The sequence below is a fragment of the Dipodomys ordii genome, unplaced genomic scaffold, assembly GCF_000151885.1.
Source record: "Dipodomys ordii isolate 6190 unplaced genomic scaffold, Dord_2.0 Scaffold19, whole genome shotgun sequence".
NCBI lineage: Eukaryota > Metazoa > Chordata > Mammalia > Rodentia > Heteromyidae > Dipodomys > Dipodomys ordii.
This window is the reverse complement of record NW_012267235.1, coordinates 580,443-598,824: the sequence shown is the minus strand read 5'-3', so window position 1 is coordinate 598,824 and position 18,382 is coordinate 580,443. Positions and strand designations below refer to the sequence as shown.

The following is an 18,382-nucleotide window of genomic DNA, read 5'->3' as shown; positions in this document are numbered from 1 at the left end:
TAAATAGAATTTAGAATGGATTTATTGTCTGGGAAGGTGGCTCAAGTGGTAGAGCGCTAGCCTTGAGCTGAAGAGCTGAGGGACAGCGCCCAGGCCCAGAGTTCAGGCCCCACGACCGGACCCAAAAAAAAACCCAAAAAACAAAAACAAGGTCCAAGGACATATGTTCCACTGGATGGGAGAAACATCAAAAAGTCTGTGGACATATTTTAAAGCACCCGATCTGAGTGAATTCATGTGTAGAATATGAAGAATAATGATAGGAGATACTTATTGTACATAAGATGAAGTATGCTTGGCATGCCATCTATTATCATAGCTCCAGGACTTGTGATTTCAGACATTTTAATTCATCTCACGGCACCTCAGTCTATAAAGTGGAATTAGTCATTGTCCATCCTTCCCAGGGTTATTGTGGTCCCCTTAAATAAGATGACTCACTTAAAGCAATTAGCAAGTGTCTGCAAAGTAGAAAATTAAAGCTCAACAAAATTTCAGTTCTAGTTCTTAGTAACCATTATTGATTAGAGTTATTGGTATTATCATCAAGGGTCTTCACTGACTTCACCCAAGAAAAAGCAAAGAATGGTGGAAAATACAGACCAACAGAGAGCTGATGAAGCTCAGCCAGTTAGGCTGAGAGATAGTAAGAAGGTACTAAAGCTCACCTCTCCACTACACACTACCTGTTCCCTGCACCCCAAAGTGAGACAGGCACTAGACAGGTCTGCTTCAAGAGCCAAAGGTAGGTTATTAATGGGCTACCTGAGGATACTCTCAAGGGAGTGATAAGGCTCAGGTAAATAGTCATCCCAAGGGCCAAGTTGAACACAGACCCAAGAATATTATCCAAAGGCCAGGCAGACAAGCAGCAATACTTCTGTCAGAGGAAGGGGGACAATCATTGGTAGAGCTCAAAGTCTGAAGTAAAGGCTCCTGCAAGGCAGTTTCAAGAGCAAGGCCAAGTTTGGATCTTAAATCTTCTGGTTTGGGGAAGCACTCAGAACCTAAGACCTTAGGGTCCTAGAATAAAACCAGAATTTCAACCAATAGCTGGGCATGGTAATACAAACCTACCATCCCAACTAGCAGGAAAGCACAATGGCTGGGCACAGCAGAGCATGATATCCCCAAGGACACAGAGACGCACAAATAGGAGGTGACTATTATAGCCTCACTTTGAGTCTCTGCAGAGGCTGTGTAGGTGTGTCATGAAGACATAGCAACAAAACCCCTCCCAATTTCATTCTTAAGTTACATCTGCAAATCATCCACATGCTGCGAGAGATAATCACCTCCATCATCAAGATGGGTAGAAGTTAAATTCTAGAGAGCTCAATAGAGCTTGCCTTTTATCTGATGAGTTTGTCTCTACTTTGGGCACCAGCAAAGATGAAACTCAATTTCCCTGTGGTTCTAATGTGTTAAAATACAGCTAGCAACAACAACAACAACAAATCACATGGTGCATTATAAATACATTAGAACCAATAGCAAGAAAGAAAAAAGATATTTGTGTCCCTATCTTGGGGTTCATTTCGCTTAACATCATCTTATATGGTCATAGTTCCTCCCTCATGGTATAATCCCTATTTTCACTGTATTTGATGTCGGTGCCCTGAATCTTGTATATACACTTCTCTAATTCGGGGAGGAGAAGGGAAAAAAACAAAATCCTTAAATAAGGATACAGGTTGACCCATTGTAACAATGAGAAATACAAAACACTATGTTGAAAATGAACTTTACAACTTCCTCGGGAGGGGGCGGGGTAGTTGTGGAGGTGGGGGGAAGGGATAGTAGAAAACAAAGGAGGAGGCAACAATGCTCAATAGGAAATGTACTCATTACCTTGCTCATGTAACTGTAACCCTTCTGTACAGCATTTTTTACAATAAAAAACATACAAAAAAACATACAAAAATAAATAAAAGGAAAAAGCAAAAAAAAAAAGTACAGCCAGCTCCTTCTCAGAAGCAAGTTCCACTAAATCACAGAGATGTGCCCACAGAATTCCAGTGCACCCAGTTGCTGGCTAGGGGTAACTGCATCTGAAGGTGACAGAGTAAGAAAAGCCCAAGCAGCTAGCATCAGAGTTGCTCTTAAAAAGGGAACTGGTTTTGTTTAGGTAATACCTTACAAGATCAAAGCATGTAGATGGAAAATGGGAATCCTAGGGCATGGGGCAGGAGGAGAGAAAGGAAAGGGAAAAGGGAAAGGAAAACTATTCTGCATACAAAGTGACAGGAAGGGGTCTGGGAATGTGGCTCAGTGGTAGAGTGCTTGCCTAGCATTCATGAAGCCCTAGGTTCAATTTCTCAGTACCACATAAGCAGAAAAAGCCAGAAGTGGTGCTGTGGCTCAAGTGGTAGAGTGCTAGGCTTGAGCAAAAGAAACTCAGGGACAGTGCCCTGGGCCCAGAGTTCAAGCCCCAGGACTGGCAACAAAAACAACACAACAACAACAAAGTGACAGGAAGTTAAACAGTAAAGAAAGCAGAGAAAGGAAGAGAGAGGGCTAAAGAAAGGCGCTGTTTATAATCCCAGCACTAAAAGGCTGAAGCAGGAGGATCTTGAGTTTAAGGGCAGCCTAAGTTATATAGTAAGTTCCAAGCCAGCTTAAGCTATTAGTAAGTTCCTGGCCAGCTTTGGCAATATAGGGAGACTTTGTCTGAAACACACACACACACACACACACACACACACACACACACAGTAAAGCAACAAGACCTGAGACTGATCAACAGAGAGAAATTCAAAGTGACAACAGAGGACATTTAAAACCTAGGGTAAAACTGGGTGCTTGTGGCTCACATCTATAATCCTAGCTACTCAAGAGGCCAGGATCTAAAGATCATGTTTTAAAGTCAGCCTGGTGAAGACAAATCTGAGTGACTCTATCAACAAGGAATTAGCAAAAAAGACTGGAATGGAGATGTGGCTCAAGTGGTTGATCAACTAGCCTTGAGCAAAAAAAAAAGCTAAGGGATAGCACCCAGGCCTTGAGTTCAAGCCTTAGTACCAGCACACACGCACAAAAAAAAGATGGAAAGAAGGGGGAGGAAGAAAAAGTGGAGGAGGAAAGAATCCTGACATTTTCAGCAAAATGCATGGAACTGGAGGACACTGAGCTAAGTGTGAAATAAGCCAGACTAAGAAAAACAAGTGGTGCATGTTCTCACTCATATGTGCAAGCCAACAAGTCAATCTGAGTGTGGAATAGTAATCACTACAGGTAGGGAGGGGAAACTAGATACAAGGAGGCTGATTTTAATCAATGTACCAGTATGCATGTGTTGAATGATCACAAAGAGCCCTATTAATATGTATAACTAATATATGATAGCCAAAAAAAATTAGAAAAATAAAGCTCAGAACTTCCCCTGGTCATTCCTTCCAGTCACAAGAAACAAGACCAGTCTCACATCTACATCCTTGGTGCTGTTTCCTGAGACCTCTCCAGAGACTTCTCCATCCACTCCTCAGAGGTGAGCAACAGTGATAACCTTAGACATTCATTATTAAGGAACTGCAACATCTCAACAGATCCTCTGAAAGACTACCACTGGATGGTAGGCAATGAGGATGTCAAAAAATATCAGCTCACACGAGCCCAGGGTGTCGTTTTCAACCACTCTGGAAATTTGAAGTAACCACAGTCAAGCCATTTTCTTTTTTAGTACTTAACACCCCATTAACTCATCCAATAACTCATTTCACTTCCTCAAGGCAGGGATTCCTATATTCATTCTTTCCAACTGGGGGCGGGGAGTGGGTGGACAATACTGGGACTTGAAGTTTTGTGTTTGCACGGCAAGTACTCTACAACTTGAGCCACACCCCCAGCAGATGTTCCTAATTAGTAGCCTTGCACTATATCTCAGTGTTTGCTATGGAACACAATAGGTAATTAATAAAAGCATAGTTTGATTGGCTAAGAGAATAGATGGATACAAATATATGAGTGGGTGGGTAGCCAGAGGGGTGGATAGGTCAATGGGTGGATGGATGGATGGATGGATGGAGTATTGGTGGGTCAATTTTTTTTGTTTTCATTTTTCTTCACAATATCCATTCTCCACTGCCAATATCACCTTGACATCCTTTTGGAATTATTCCCCAGGGTATATAGGGTATTCAGTCTAGGGTATACAGTCTCAGTAATCCTGAAAAACAAATGCTCTGTTCTTCCAGCCAGGAAGCAAGAAAATGATGAAAGTTTGGCTGGATACATTCCCACCCCCAAGATTGTGATTCTCAGTAGAGTGAGGATGAGAAAAATAGCTGGAGGATATCTAGTGGCACCCTAGTAGTTCTGTGACTCAACCAGTGATTTTCTGATTTCTTACCAGTCCTTTTTCCAAACCAGGATCTCTGGTGCTTTAATCCATGAGGTACTTCACATTTTCCCCAATATATTACCTTCCTGAATTAGTAACTGTTATTTTATTCATTTATGAACAAAGAATTTTAACCAACAGGAGATATAGAGATGAATGAGTAGTGGAAAGGATGGATGCATGGGAAGTTGTGAGGAGTGAAGGGGAGAGTGAGTGGAGGGTAGAAGCTGATGTGGTGGGTAGATGGAGGAGTGCAGCATTTCCTGGAGCTAAGTGGGACGTTGAATGCCAGGCCTCGGAAGGATGAGAGGGGAGCAAGGGATGACAAGTCTTCAGCCTTACCCATAGGAGGAGTGATGCAAACTGATTTGGGGCAATAAGTCTCCAACCCCAAGTCTATCTCTAGTACACCAGGGTCACTTGGTTGTTTTGGGTTTTTTTAATCTTTGTGAGTACAAATGTATGTATGTGTGTGTATGTGCATGTGCATATGTGCCTAGTACTAGGGCTTGTACTCAGGGCCTAAGTGCTATCCCTTGGCTTTTTCATTCAAGGCTGGAGTGTTTCCATGTGAGCCACAGCTCCATTTTCAGCATTTTTTTAGTTGATTAGAAATAAAACTCTCACAGGGCTGGGAAGGTGGCTCAGTGGTAGAGCGCTTGCCTTGCATGCTCGAGGCCCTGGGTTCGATTCCTCAGCACCACATAAACAAAAAGAAAAAAGCCGGAAGTGGCACTGTGGCTCAAGTGGTAGAGCACTAGCCTTGAGCTGAAGAGCTGAGGGACAGTGCCCAGGCTTAGAGTTCAGGCTCCACGACCGGACCCAAAAAAAAAAAAAAAAGAAAGAAATAAAACTCTCACAGAAAACTTTCCTGCTCAGGTTGGTTTCAAACCTCAGTCCTCATATCTCAGTTTCCTGTGTAACTAGGATTACAGGCATGAGTCATGGGCATCTGGCTTACTTTTGTAGGAAGGAAAGGGTCTCAGAAACAGTATTCTTGGCCCTCCAATTCCAAGATGAGGAAATAAGTCTACAAAGGAAAAGTAGGGAAAGTACAATTGAGGGTAAACTGGGACTAAATTCAGGCCTCTCATTTCTTAGTCTCTTCCTCTTTTCACCAAAGCTAACTAGTCTAGAAGGAATAGCTGACCAAGGTACAGCATTTCCAAAACCTAATTAGAGGGATTTCCACATTTACATGGAAATTCCTCAACTATGCAAATGGCTGCAGAGGTTCTAAGGTTCTAAGGTCAGAATGTTCTGCAGAACTGAGAGCTGGAGAAGATGTGGGCAGAGGGGGCTGGGGAAGCAGTGTAGATGAGAAACAAGGGACTGGGGACCTCCATCTCTGAGACTGAAGACAATGCACAAGAAGCCAAGAGACTTCCTGAGATCAGATCAAAAAAAGGGATAGAATCCAAGCACCAAAGGCTCAAACTCATATTCCTAGCTACTCAGGAGCCTGAAATCTTAGGATTGAGTTAGAAGCCAGCCTGGGCAAGAAAGTTCATGAGACTCTTATCTCCAATTAGCCAGCAAAAAGCCAGAACTGGAGCTCTGGCTCAAGTGGCAGTGTCCACCTTGAGCAAAAAAAGCTAAAGGATGGCAACCAGGCCCTGATTTCAAGTCCCAAAACAAAAATTAAAAAGGAGCAGAATCCAGATCACAACTACAGACTCCTGTTAGATTCTGAACATTTTGTCACTTTGTTTTTAAGCCTGTATGTGAAACTCATCTAGAAAGCATCTGGGTACTGGCCTATGAGGACAGCCAGGAAAAAAGAAGGAATCATGTCTCAGTCCATGGCTAGGCTCTGAAAGAAAGATCTGGTGAAGGGTAGAACATGAAACTGGGTGTCTGAAGGAAGCTACACAAGAGGGTGCAAACCTCAGGGCATTCTGAGTCATTATCACATTGTAGGTGTTTCTGCCTAATAGTAGAATAATGCCACCAGAGTCTAGCACTGGCATCTGACCACTGATGGAAAATTGTTGTCTGCTCTCCTCCTCTCTCACCCCAATGCCTCCTGAGTCTCAGCTGAGATAAGCTTTATTATCAGGAAAGAGAGGTCACTGGGAGAAGAAATGCTGGAGCCTAGATATTCCAGAGAAGAAAAATAAGGAATTTCTTTCTGATCACCTACTTTGTGGTAAAAATGGTACAAAGTACACTGCTTCATTTAATTCTCAGAGGTATTCTAGGAGCTAGGTGTTCTTAGCCCCATTTCCAGAAAAGAAACAAAGATAGAGAAAAATTATGGTTCATCCAAAGACATATAAACAATGTCTAATCAGACACATAGTTTTATCAGATTTCAACCTCAAGTTTGTTCTGACTCATCAGGCTTTCTGCTAAAAAGCAGGGAAAGCACAAATGAAGGGCAGTACACTGACAATAAGAGCTCCTGAAGAGTGCAAAATAGGGAATTTCATTAACGGGTATACATGATGAAAAAGGAAAGCCTCTAAATACCATGCAAAAAGAAAAGAAAAGGAAAGGAAAAAGAAAGGACTCCAAGCCAGGTGTTGGTGGTCCATACTTGTAATCCTAGCTACTCAGGAGGCTGAGAACTGAGGATCATGGTTCAAAGCTGCCCTGAGCAAGAAAGTCCATGAGATTCTCATCTCCAGTTAACTACCAAAAAGCCAGAAATGGCATGGTGGCTCAAAGTAGAAGAGCACTAGCCTTGAGCACAAAAGTTCAGAGACAGTGCTTAGGACTCGGAAAAAAAATGGACTCCAATGTGTCAGGACTAGGGCCTGAGGCATCTGTCACCCAGCAATTGTAAAACCAGTGCACACCCTAAGCCCTCACTCCCACAACCACATAACCCCTAAGGTACTTTGTGAGGGTCCTTCCAGTAACACCAGGCTGATGAGCACTGCACCCATCAACGAACATACCACATGTGGTTCCATCTGCAGAAAACAAGTGGGGGTGTGCAGTCATTCACTGTCCTATGTGGTGGAGGTGAGAAGAGTGGGTAAAGGCCAAGCTGCAACCTTCCAGCCTGAATGTGGTCAGAACTGTAAGAGCAGCTGTTCAAGTCAGTATCCCTGACTTATCGAACGAAATACATATTTGGTGGCAGGGAAGGAAAAAAAAGGGAGAGAAGGAGAGAAAACAATAAATGACATGGGGTAGATTAACATAAAAAGAGCAAACCAGGACCAGATTCAAAGCCAATGGCAGGACATAATTGTCTGGAGCCTCTTCTACACGTAGGCCCATTCCCTGAGCCTGCTGGAAGGTCTCAGTTTGCAACTACACCACCTTTTACAGATCCTTAACCACTACCCATGGAGCACTTGTCCCAACTGAGAACCTACAGAGACAGCGAGACAGTGCTTTGCTGAGCCAACTAGTACTTTCCCTCCTCCTCTGAGGGATTGGACCCTCCTATTTACAGATGAGGAAAATTAGAGCCCATTGGTGGAAAGTGGCTTTGCATCTAGCTTCTCTTAGGGACCCAGATTCCTAGAGACTGGGGGGACTTTCCCTGCTTTAGTAGTTGTTTGTGAAAAGACTTGCCTCCATGTCTGACCAAAGCACTGGAATCTACACGGAACAAGGTTTCAGTTTCTCAGCCTGCATTCGGTTTTCAGTTTTGTAACAGCACAGGGTAAAACTGGCAGGCAGCCAGCCATCTATGCTTGGGAAAAGAGAGAATGACAGTGGAAAAGCCAAACTTGTACTGGGCAGGCTGCACTGGCTAGAGACAAGAGGCTTGTGGCTTTAGAGAGGCTTGTGGGAAAAGGGTGCCAGAAGTCTAAGAACCCTCCATATGTAAAACAAGTGTATGGTGTAGTTCTCTTTGTACTGATGGAAATGCCAATGGCTTTCATCAGATTCCTGAATGGTTCCACTACTCAAAATGGGTTGGATCCAATCTCTCACTTTACCAATGAGGAAACTTAGGCTTAAAGGAAAGGAAGTAATCAACTTTCCCAAAGCCTTTATTAATAAGTGATATGCTTATTCAATATGCTATAAGCTATTAAGACTGTGTTGACTTAGCATCTCTCATATCTAAAACACTGGTTGAAAGGCAGTAGAATACCAAAGATAAACAGAAAAGAATGCTATCGTCACAGAATTCTACAAGAGATGAAGACAGTGATTCACAATCAAGGAGCACACATATCCTTTACATTATTCCCTTCTCCAGATCCCCCTCCTGCAGAGCTGTTTCAGGGACAGGCCTCTGACTGCCTTGCTCACCATGGTGCCCAAAACACTCTTTTTTATTTTTTCTTTTTGTCAGTTGTGGGGCTTGAACTCTGGGCCTGGGGACTGTCCCTGAGCTATTCAGCTCAAGGCGAGCTCTCTACCACTTGAGCCGCACCGCCACTTCTGGTTTTCTGGTGGTTAAGAGTGGAGATAAGAGTCTCATGGACTTGGACTAGGAATGTGGCTTAGTGGTAGAGTGCTTGCCTAGCATGCATAAAGCCCTGGGTTTGATTCCTCAGTGCCACATACACAGAAAAGGCCAGAGATGGCACTGTAGCTAAAGTGGTAGAGTGCTAGCCTTTGAGTAAAAGAAGCTCAGGGACAGCACCCAGGCCCTGAGTTCAAGCCCCAGGATGGTCACATACACAGAAAGGAAACAAATTAGATATATTAAGGAATTTTCCCAAATATCATTCAGCAAGTAAATAGGAGTGACCCGATGGGCACAATGAAAGCAAGAAACCACCCTCTCCCACCAAAACAGGAATCACTCCAACTTCTATCCTGTGGGAAAACAAAAACAAAAACAATGCCACTCAGAGCCACTGCCCCCAGTCATGGGGTGTGTTCTCTCACCTCCTTTGGAGACTATGTGACCAAAGGACGTTCCTCAATAAAACATCTTGTTAATCACATCCTTCTGCAGGATGAGAAAAGACAGATATAAAATCAAAGCTAAGCAGGAGCTTGGAAAGGAACCAAGTGCAGACTAGTGGCTCTGACCCATCTCTACTATAATTCCCCTCTTCTTGCCTTTGGGGCAGCAGCTTCCCCCTCTCTGGGGAGAGTCTATACAGGAAGGTGAAGCAAAAGGGGAGGCAATAAGCTCACCCTGGATGGGAGGACAGAGAGAATTGAAAAGCCACTCACATTTCCGGAGACTATTTCAGTTTTCTTTTCCATTTCGTATAACTTCACTTATGACATCAGCCAGCACACTAAGCAGTGTTTTGGAAACTGCCTGGGGGAAGGAGGGGGGCACTGGCTCACTATAAAGGGCCCTCCTGAGCTGTGGAGGGATCCTGAGACGGCAGAGCCTCTGCCACATCCTGAGCTCCAGGAACCATGAAGATGTCTGCAGCAGCCCTCGCCATCCTTCTCACCATCGCGGCCCTCTGCGCCCCTGCATCCGCCTCCCCATGTAAGTTCCCATCCTGACCACCTCTACCCATGAAGTCAGCCCATTCTCTCCCCTAAAAGACCCACCTCATCCCACTATTCCATTATTTACTTTCTTATCTACTGTTTTATCCAGATGTCCTGGTGCTCCCATTCACGGCAAGATCTATGAACAGCTTTTCTGTCTCCAAGGTCCATGCAGCTAAGCCCTGCTGGGGCTCACTGAGTGTGAGCTCATGCTGGCAGGCCATGACTGACTCATACCTGTCACCAGCAGAGTTTCTAAGAAGCTTTTAAACAATTAACAAAAAACTACTGGGACAATAGGTTTCATTCTATATTTTCTTTCTCTTTTTTTTGAGTACACATTGGTACTGGAGCTTAGATTAAGGGCCCTGAACTCTGGCTTGGCATTTTCATTCAACACTGGTACTCTACCACTTGAGCCACACCTCTCTTTCCAGTTTTTGCTGGTTAATTGGAGATAAGAGTTTCACAGACTTTTCTGCCCAGGCTGGCTCTGAACTGTGATCCTTAGGCCTGAGCTCCCTGAGGATTACAGTGGGCAGCTTCATTCATGTTATAGATAGAAAAAAGTGAGACTTAAGAATAAAGGCTAACTAAAAGGCTACTATGGGTCAGGCATTGTGCTGATTGCTCTATATGTTATCTTATTAATGAAACTACTCTTTGAGTAGCTGCTTTGATGTACAGAAGAGAAACTAAGGCCTGAAAGGTTGTTATAGGAAGCAAGGAAATGGGTTTCCAAGCAAGCTTTGATTAGGACAAGAAACACCACATCTCTGCTAGGGAGTGGTATATGAGCTGCTTATGAACATCTTAAATGAAGTAACTTTAAGTTCTCAATTCAGAGTTCCCACTGCCACCTAGCCAGAGGCTCCCAGAATGCCATATGTGGTTTTTTTTGGGGGGGTCCAGTCGTGGGGCCTGAACTCTGGGCCTGGGCACTGTCCCTCAGCTCTTCAGCTCAAGGCTAGTTGAGCCACAGCGCAACTTCCAGCTTTTTGCTTATGTGGTGCTGAGGAATCAAACCCAGGGCCTCAGGCATGCAAGGCAAGCGCTCTACCACTGAGCAACCTTCCCAGCCCGCCATATGTGTTTTGCAGGTCCAACTAAATTTCTGGTTGAGCCACTGAGCTACAGTTTTGAAAAGACTCCTTATAACCTATCCTATACCTCAAAGAACCAAGTTTCAAACCCACTAGGAACCCTGAAAGAACAAGAATGAGGGCAGAGAACCCTGAACAGGGAAGGAGAAGGTCTAGAATGTCTTGAGAATCAGAGTAGGCTGTTATAATATGAAGGGATACCAGCTTGACTCAAGGGTCTAACAGGTTTTAGAGAGATTAGTGACTTCTGATAGAATCCCTTCTATGCCACTGTGTATTTATCACCAAATACCTTTACTGCCTTTGAAGCCCCGTTTCTATCAAGGATAATTGTGTATACCAAACTTCCCATTGTACATTTGCAATGAATAAAAAGGTTGCCTCCTTCCTTCCTCAGATGCCTCTGATACCACCCCCTGCTGTTTTGCCTACATCTCTCGCCCACTGCCTCGAACCCACATCAAGGAGTATTTCTACACCAGTGGCAAGTGCTCCAACCTAGCAGTTGTGTAAGTCTCAGTCTCAGGGATTTCTCTAGAGGATACAAGGTTGAGGAAGGGATGCTGCTAGCTCCCAGATCTAATCCTCCTACAGGAGCCCTCTGAGGGTGCCCTCCCAACTCCCACCACCCTCCAGCTCCTAAAATAGCCAGGCTCCTCTCTCTCCATCCTTGTTACTAGGAACTTCAGTTAAGATTTTAAAACTTCTAGAGAGCTGCACAATATCTTTCTATGAAAACCCCTAAAGTATTTACATTAGTGTCCTACCTTTAGTAAGTAAAATCAATGTTCGATTTTTTTTTCCTGGGGGCTGTCCCTGAGTTCTTCAGCTCAAAGTGAGCGCTCTACCACAAAAACCTACTGGGACAGTAGGTTTCAGTTCTGTATTTTCTTTCTTTTTTTTGAGTACACATTGGTACTGAGCCACAACGCCACTTCTGGTTTTCTGGTGGTTAAGAGTGGAGGTAAGAGTCTCATGGACTTGGACTGGGAATGTGGCTTAGTGGTAGAGTGTTTGCCTAACATGCATGAAGCCCTGGGTTTGATTCCTCAGTACTAGGGCTTGAATTTAGAGCCTTGCACTTTCACAAGGCTTTTTCACTCAAGGCTGGTATTCTACCACTTGAGCCATAGATCTACTTCAGGCTTTTTGCTGGTTAGTTGGAAGTAAGTTAATTGGAGTAAGAGTCTCATGGACTTTTCTGTCTGGTCTGGCTTCAAATCATGAATCCTTAGATCTCAGCTTCCTGAGAAGCTAGGATTACAGACATGAGTCATCAATGCCTGGCCAATGTTCCATTTAAAAAAGTATGATAATAATGTATGGGAACACACCCTAAAGAAGAAGCCAATGCCAGGCGGTGGTGGCTGTAATCCTAGCTAGTCAGGAAGCTGAGATCTGAGGATCACGGTTCAAAGCCAGCCCGGGCAGGAAAGTCCATAAGACTTTTATCTCCAATAAACCACCAGAAAACCAGAAGTGGCACTGTGGTTCAAAGTGGTAGAGCACTTGCCTTGAGATGAAGAGCTCAGGGACAGCACCCAGGCCCAGAGTTCAGGCCCCATAACCGACCCAAAAAAAAAAAATTAGAAGCAAAAATGAGAAGGAGCCAAGTAGGTTGGACCAACCAAAGTTATGGATTCCTTGGCTGCACTGTTGCCCAGACCCATGTCTTTCCCACACAGAACTAGTCTCATATCAGGTAGGTAAAGAGGAAGCTGGACTGACCTTCATGACTGCAGGAACAAGGCCTCCAACTCTCAGGATTGCACATGATGGCAATTAAATGCATAAAGTTCTTTGATGCTGCCAAGGTCTCAGGCCCCTCAACCTTTCTGAGCCAGGTCTAGCACCAGGCCCTTGGATCTCACATTGTTCATGCCTGTGATTCTAACTACTCAGGAGGCTAAGATCTGAGGATCACAGTTCAAAGCCTATGAGACTCTATCTCCAATTAACCAGCAGAAAGCTGGAAGTGAAGATGTAGACTGAATGGTAAAGCATCAGCCTTGATGAAAAAAAGCCAAGCTGGAGTGTGAGGCCATGAGTTCAAACCCCAATACTGGCACAAAAACAAATGGATGAATAAATAAGTAAGCGCTTATGGGGTTCCATAAAAAATACCCTCCCTTGCTACTATGACCATGCCCCTTTATGCCTCAATCCACCTTGGACTCAAAACTGGCTGTCCCCGTCCTAACAAGGTCTTACTGTCTTCTTCTCTCCAGCTTTGTGACTCGAAAGAACCGCCAGGTATGTGCCAACCCTGAGAAGAAATGGGTTCGGGAATATATCAACTCTTTGGAGATGAGCTAGGACAGAAGGCATCTTGAATCTGACTTTGTATAAACCCATCTGTTACTGTGCTCTCTTATTCTAATTTGGGAAGCTTCTCCCCAACTCTCTGCCAGTCATCCCTGGAAGGACACAGATTCAATCACACAGTAGCAACTCCAACAGTCTGCCTGGCCTAACACCTAGAATTACGGAGGCTCTGTTCGGGCAACAGGAAGTCTCTAGGCTCACTTCTTCAGATCCCATGGGATCTCCCATAGGAAAAAGCTCCCATCTCAGGCTCTCACAAGTGCTGACTGGCAAATATAAAATATGTTTGTTATTAAAAAATGTTCAGGGCAATGACAGCTGGCTCCCTGGTTTGATTTCTATCTTGGGAATCCTTCATGAGCGTTCTTTCTTTTGTTTTAGGGGTCCAAGCTGCTTGCTCTGACCTAACCAGCTTGAGAAGCTTCTTCCTAAACCCCTACTTAATTTATCCCTGAGAGGCCAAGGATCCTGCCACACAATAGTGATCCTAAAAACCTCCCCTACCTGGGAGAACCACATAGATTGGCTATCCACACTAGCCTCTGGGGGCAGGGCACTTCCAGATCAGCAGGGCTGGGAGCAGAAGCTCTCTGGAAGGGGAGCATGGGCAGGCAAACAGTACAACAACTAGAGAGATATTCATTCCACGGAGGGATGACATTAGCTATATCCCCACTCTTAAGTACCCGCTCCCCCCCCAAATGTATTTATCTCCCTGCTACTCTCCTGTTTCCTCAGGTTTCAACTGGTCCTTCCAACTTAGCACCTCCACCTCTTACCCCCAGCACCACTCTTGCCCCCAGGAACAGAATGTAGTGACAATCTCAAAACCTCAGGTCTTTATGGTAAGAAGGATGAGGCATTTTGTGGGTTTTTACAACAGCAGCAGCGCCATCTACCTGTCCCTCCCCATGAACACATACTGATGACATACAAGCGCAAGTGCAGGTGGCATTAACTGAGCCCTCACTGTGTCCCAAGCCTTGGCCCAGTCCCCTGCATTCGTCACCTTTCTAACCCTATGGGGTATGTACTATTGTTAGCTGTTTACAGTCAAGAAAACATTTGACAAGACGAAGATGACTTGTCCAAAGCTCTACAACCTTCTCCAAAGCAGGGGAGGGTTTAAAAATACTAGGGTTATGGGGGGGAGGGGGGAGGCTGGGAAGGGATGGGAAGGGTAAACAAAGGAGGAGGCGGCAATGCTTGGTAAGAAATGTACGCATTATCCCGCCCATGCAATTGTAACCCCTCTGTACAGTATGTTCACAAATAAAATAAAATAAAATTTAAAAAAAAATACTAGGGTTTAAGCTAGAAAGACAACCAACTAATTGGGAAAAAATATTTACCAGCAATATATCAGACAAGGGGTTAATATCCAGTATATACAGGGAACTCAAGAAACTAATCCCTCCTAAACCTAACAAACCAATTACTAAATGGGCAAGAGAACTAAAGAGGGACTTCTCAGATAAAGAAATAAAAATGGCAAAGAAACACATGAGGAAATGTTCACCATCCCTAGTTGTGAAGGAAATGCAAATAAAGACAACCCTGAGATAACACCTTACCCCAGTCAGAATGGCCTACATTCAAAAGTCAGTCAACAACAAATGCTGGAGGGGATGCAGAGAAAGAGGAACCCTGTATTACACTGCTGGTGGGAATGTACACTTATACAACCACTTTGGAAAGCAGTCTGGAGGGTCCTCAGAAAGCTAAATATTGACCTCCCTAATGACCCAATCATACCACTTCTAGGCATCTACCCTGAACAACAGGAACTAATATACAAGGACACATGCACCTCCATGTTTATTGCAGCACTGTTCACAATAGCTAGGATACAGAAACAACCCAGATGCCCCACCACAGGTGAATGGATCAAAAAATCGTGGTATCTATACACAATGGAATATTATGCAGCCATTAGAAATGACAAAATAATGGCATTTGCAGGGAAATGGATGGAGCTAGAAGAAATCATGTTGAGCGAGGTAAGCCAAGAGCAAAGAGACAAACGGTACATGGTCTCCTTGATAAGTGGATGTTAAATCCAAAATGTTAGGTGATATGACAAAATTAACAGGACTTAAGAAACAAAGAACTCCCACTCATCTGGTCGAACCACTATTAAATAACCCCATGCTGCTGATCACATGTATGAAGTATATGTGTACACGGTTATATGTTATAGACTGTGATAGACAATTTGCTCCAGAAAGTTAGAATGAGTTTGTGACTTTAAATGAGCATCACTATCCCACAATACTGTGAAATTTGGGAAATGATGTAATCACTTAATCACAAAAAAAAAAAAAAAACCACCAGAAAACTAGAAGTGGCGCTATGGCTCAAGTGGTAGAGCATGAGCCTTGAGCTGAATTGCTCAGGGATAGCTCCCAGGCCTAGAGCTCAAGCCCCACGACTGATCAAAGAGAGAGAGAGAGAGAGAGATCTTTCATGCGATTGTTTCTAACATATTTATAAGATTATGTCTTTGTTGCTTTGTATGTCCCTCCCCCATGGTATAACCCCTGCTTTCACTATATATGATGTTGGTATATGTGGAGGGGAAGGGAAAAAACAAATAGTTAAAACAGGGATACAGGAGGACCCATTTCAACAATGAGATGTACAAGTCGTTATGTCGAAAAACGAACTTTACAACTTTGGTGGTGGGGACGGTGGGGAGGATGGGAAGGGATGGGAACGGGAAGCAAAGGAGAAGGCTACAATGCTTGATAAGAAATGTACTCATTATCTTACTCATGTAATTGTAACCCCTCTGTACAGTATTTTCACAATAAAAAATACCTAGGGTTTTTTTGGGGGGGAATGAGGGGTTGTTGTTTGTTTGTTCTTACTCTTTTCTTCTTTCAGTACTGGGGTTTGAACTCAGAGCCTTATGTTTCATAGGCAGGCACTTGAGTCATGCTCAGTTCCTTTTGCTTTAGTTTTTCCCACAGGGTCTCATATTTTTACCCAGTCCACTCCTGGACCATGATTCTCCTAACCCAACTGCCTTTTGCTGAGATTACAGGTATGAATTACCATATTCAGTTTATGAATAGAGTGAGTCTAACTAGCCTCCAGTATCTGTTATTTCTTAAAATTTTTCTTATAAAATGGTATTTATTGAAATGAACTCCAAGAAATGGAAACAAAATGTTTTGTGTTATTTTGCTTCTTGTTTTTCTTTTCCTCCTTTGTCACTGTTTTTGCTTTCTGTACCTTTTGTCTGTATGCAAGTTAATCTGTTTGGGGGAGAGTAAGGGAAGCACAGAAATGGTGGGACAAAGGATGAACAAATGCAGCAGTGATACTCACTAGACACTATGTTGAAAATGAACTATACAACTTGTGCGGGAGGAGGGCTTGAAGAGAAAATCTGGTGGGGCTGGGAAGTTGGCTCAGTGGTAGAGTGCCTGTCTTGCATGCATGAGGCCCTGGGTTCGATTCCTCAGCACCACATAAACAGAAAAAAGCTGGATATGGTGCTGTGGCTCAAGTGGTAGAGTGTTTGCCTTGAGCTGAAGAGCTGAGGGACAGCGCCAGGCCCAGAGTTCAGGCCCCCCGGCTGACCAAAAAAAAAAAGAGAAAATCTGGGAGAAAAAGAAGGAAGAAGTGATACTACTCAAAAGGAAATGGACTCATTACCTGACTTATGTAACTGTAACCCCTCAGTACATCACCTTTACAATAATAATAATAATATAAAACAAACACAAAACCCTCTATATCAATGTTACCTCTAAGTCTCTCTCCTCCAAGCTGGCAAGGATATAGCCAAAAGGGAATTCTACTACACTGTTGGTGGGAATGTAAACTTGTTCAAGCACTCTTGGAAAGCAGTATAGAGTTTTCTTAAAAAACTAAACATAGAGCTTCCCTATGACCCAGCAATTTTACTCCTGGGCATCTATCCAATAGACCACAAACAAGACCACACTAAAACTACAAGCACACCGTGTTCATCACAGCATAGTTTACCATAGCCACGATATGGAATCAACCCCCATGGATGAATGGATCAAGAAAAAGTGATGAGTGTGTGTGTGTGTGTGTGTGTGTGTGTGTGTGTGTGTAAAGGTTGCAGAAAGGAGACTGCCATATGGTTCAGACAGAAAAGAATTTATTTGGGAGAGCCAAACTTCTGGGCCACACTGTAGAGTAGGGTGTAGTATGTAGCAGCTTGGACTTACGGTGGAGATTATATAAGGAAGGGTGAGAAGGAGGTGTGACCATAGCATATGAGGAAGTAACCTCAGAGCCTGGGAGACCTCCCACTCTCCTGCAGGTGCACAGCAACCAGTTACCTGGGTTACAGGTGCTGGGTGAGGACTTTTAGGGAGGGCCACCTGCAGTCTTGCACTGAGAGAGAACCAAGTAGAAGGAGTCTATATGCAGTTTTGCATGGAGAGAAAACAAAGAGAAGGGGTCATTTTTCCTGGGTGGACTTAACAATATACACAATCAAAACAAAACAAAATATACAATAACAATATACACAAAATACATCCATCAGAAAGAACAATGTTGTACCATTTGTAAATAAATGGAAAGATGAGAAAAAATTACATTAAGCGAAATTAAGCCAGACACAAAGAAACCGGTTACGTGGCTTCCTTCATTTGTTGTAACTAGAAAGTGCTTATAAACCTACAAGTAGGGCTGGGAAGTTGGCTCAGTGGTAGAGCGCTTGCCTTGCATGCCTGAGGCCCTGGGTTCCATTCCTCAGCACCACATAAGAAAAAAGCCAGAAGTGGAGTTCAGGCCCCATGACCAGACCCCCCCAAAAAAAAAAAACAAAAAGAAAACTACAAGTAAAGATACTGGATGGTAAAAGACAAAAAAAAAAAATACACCTGGACATGATAAATTATACTGGACTCTAGACATTCAGACAGTGAGAGCCAAGGAGGATATTCTTAGGAGAGGATCACAAAGGCTCAATAGTTATACAAAATGTTTATCGTGTTTGTTTTCCCAGAGTGGCCAGCACCCGATCACTTTTGCCATTACACAAGCCCCTTTTATGTTTGTTATTTCTGGAGATGGATTCTTACTTTATGTCCCAGCAGGCCCAGAAAGTAAGCCTCCTATTTGTGTTTTTTCCACGCCACTGGGATAGCAGGTAGGCTCCATCACACCCAGCCATCAGTTGAGATGGATTCACACACACACACACACACACACACACACACACAAACACACACACACATTTTTTTTTTTT

General features: G+C 43.7%; 1 protein-coding gene across 1 annotated transcript; it reads left to right on the top strand.

The window, feature by feature from the left end:
* Positions 1-9,472: 9,472 nt before the first annotated feature.
* Ccl5 (chemokine (C-C motif) ligand 5) lies at positions 9,473-13,441 on the top strand. Its single transcript, XM_013013250.1, has 3 exons — positions 9,473-9,710; positions 11,216-11,327; positions 13,047-13,441. The coding sequence occupies exons 1-3, from the start codon at positions 9,635-9,637 to the stop codon at positions 13,132-13,134; spliced, it is 276 nt and encodes a 91-aa protein (XP_012868704.1). The 5' UTR covers positions 9,473-9,634; the 3' UTR covers positions 13,135-13,441.
* Positions 13,442-18,382: the final 4,941 nt, after the last annotated feature.

What these genes read in the sequence shown, in the direction of transcription:
- Ccl5 (XM_013013250.1), top strand. Translation starts at nt 9,635, where the DNA reads ATGAAGATGTCTGCAGCAGCCCTCGCCATCCTTCTCACCATCGCGGCC. An exon ending in CCCTGCATCCGCCTCCCCAT is followed by an intron (nt 9,711 to 11,215) that starts GTAAGTTCCCAT and finishes TTCCTTCCTCAG; the next exon opens with ATGCCTCTGATACCACCCCC. An exon ending in TGCTCCAACCTAGCAGTTGT is followed by an intron (nt 11,328 to 13,046) that starts GTAAGTCTCAGT and finishes TCTTCTCTCCAG; the next exon opens with CTTTGTGACTCGAAAGAACC.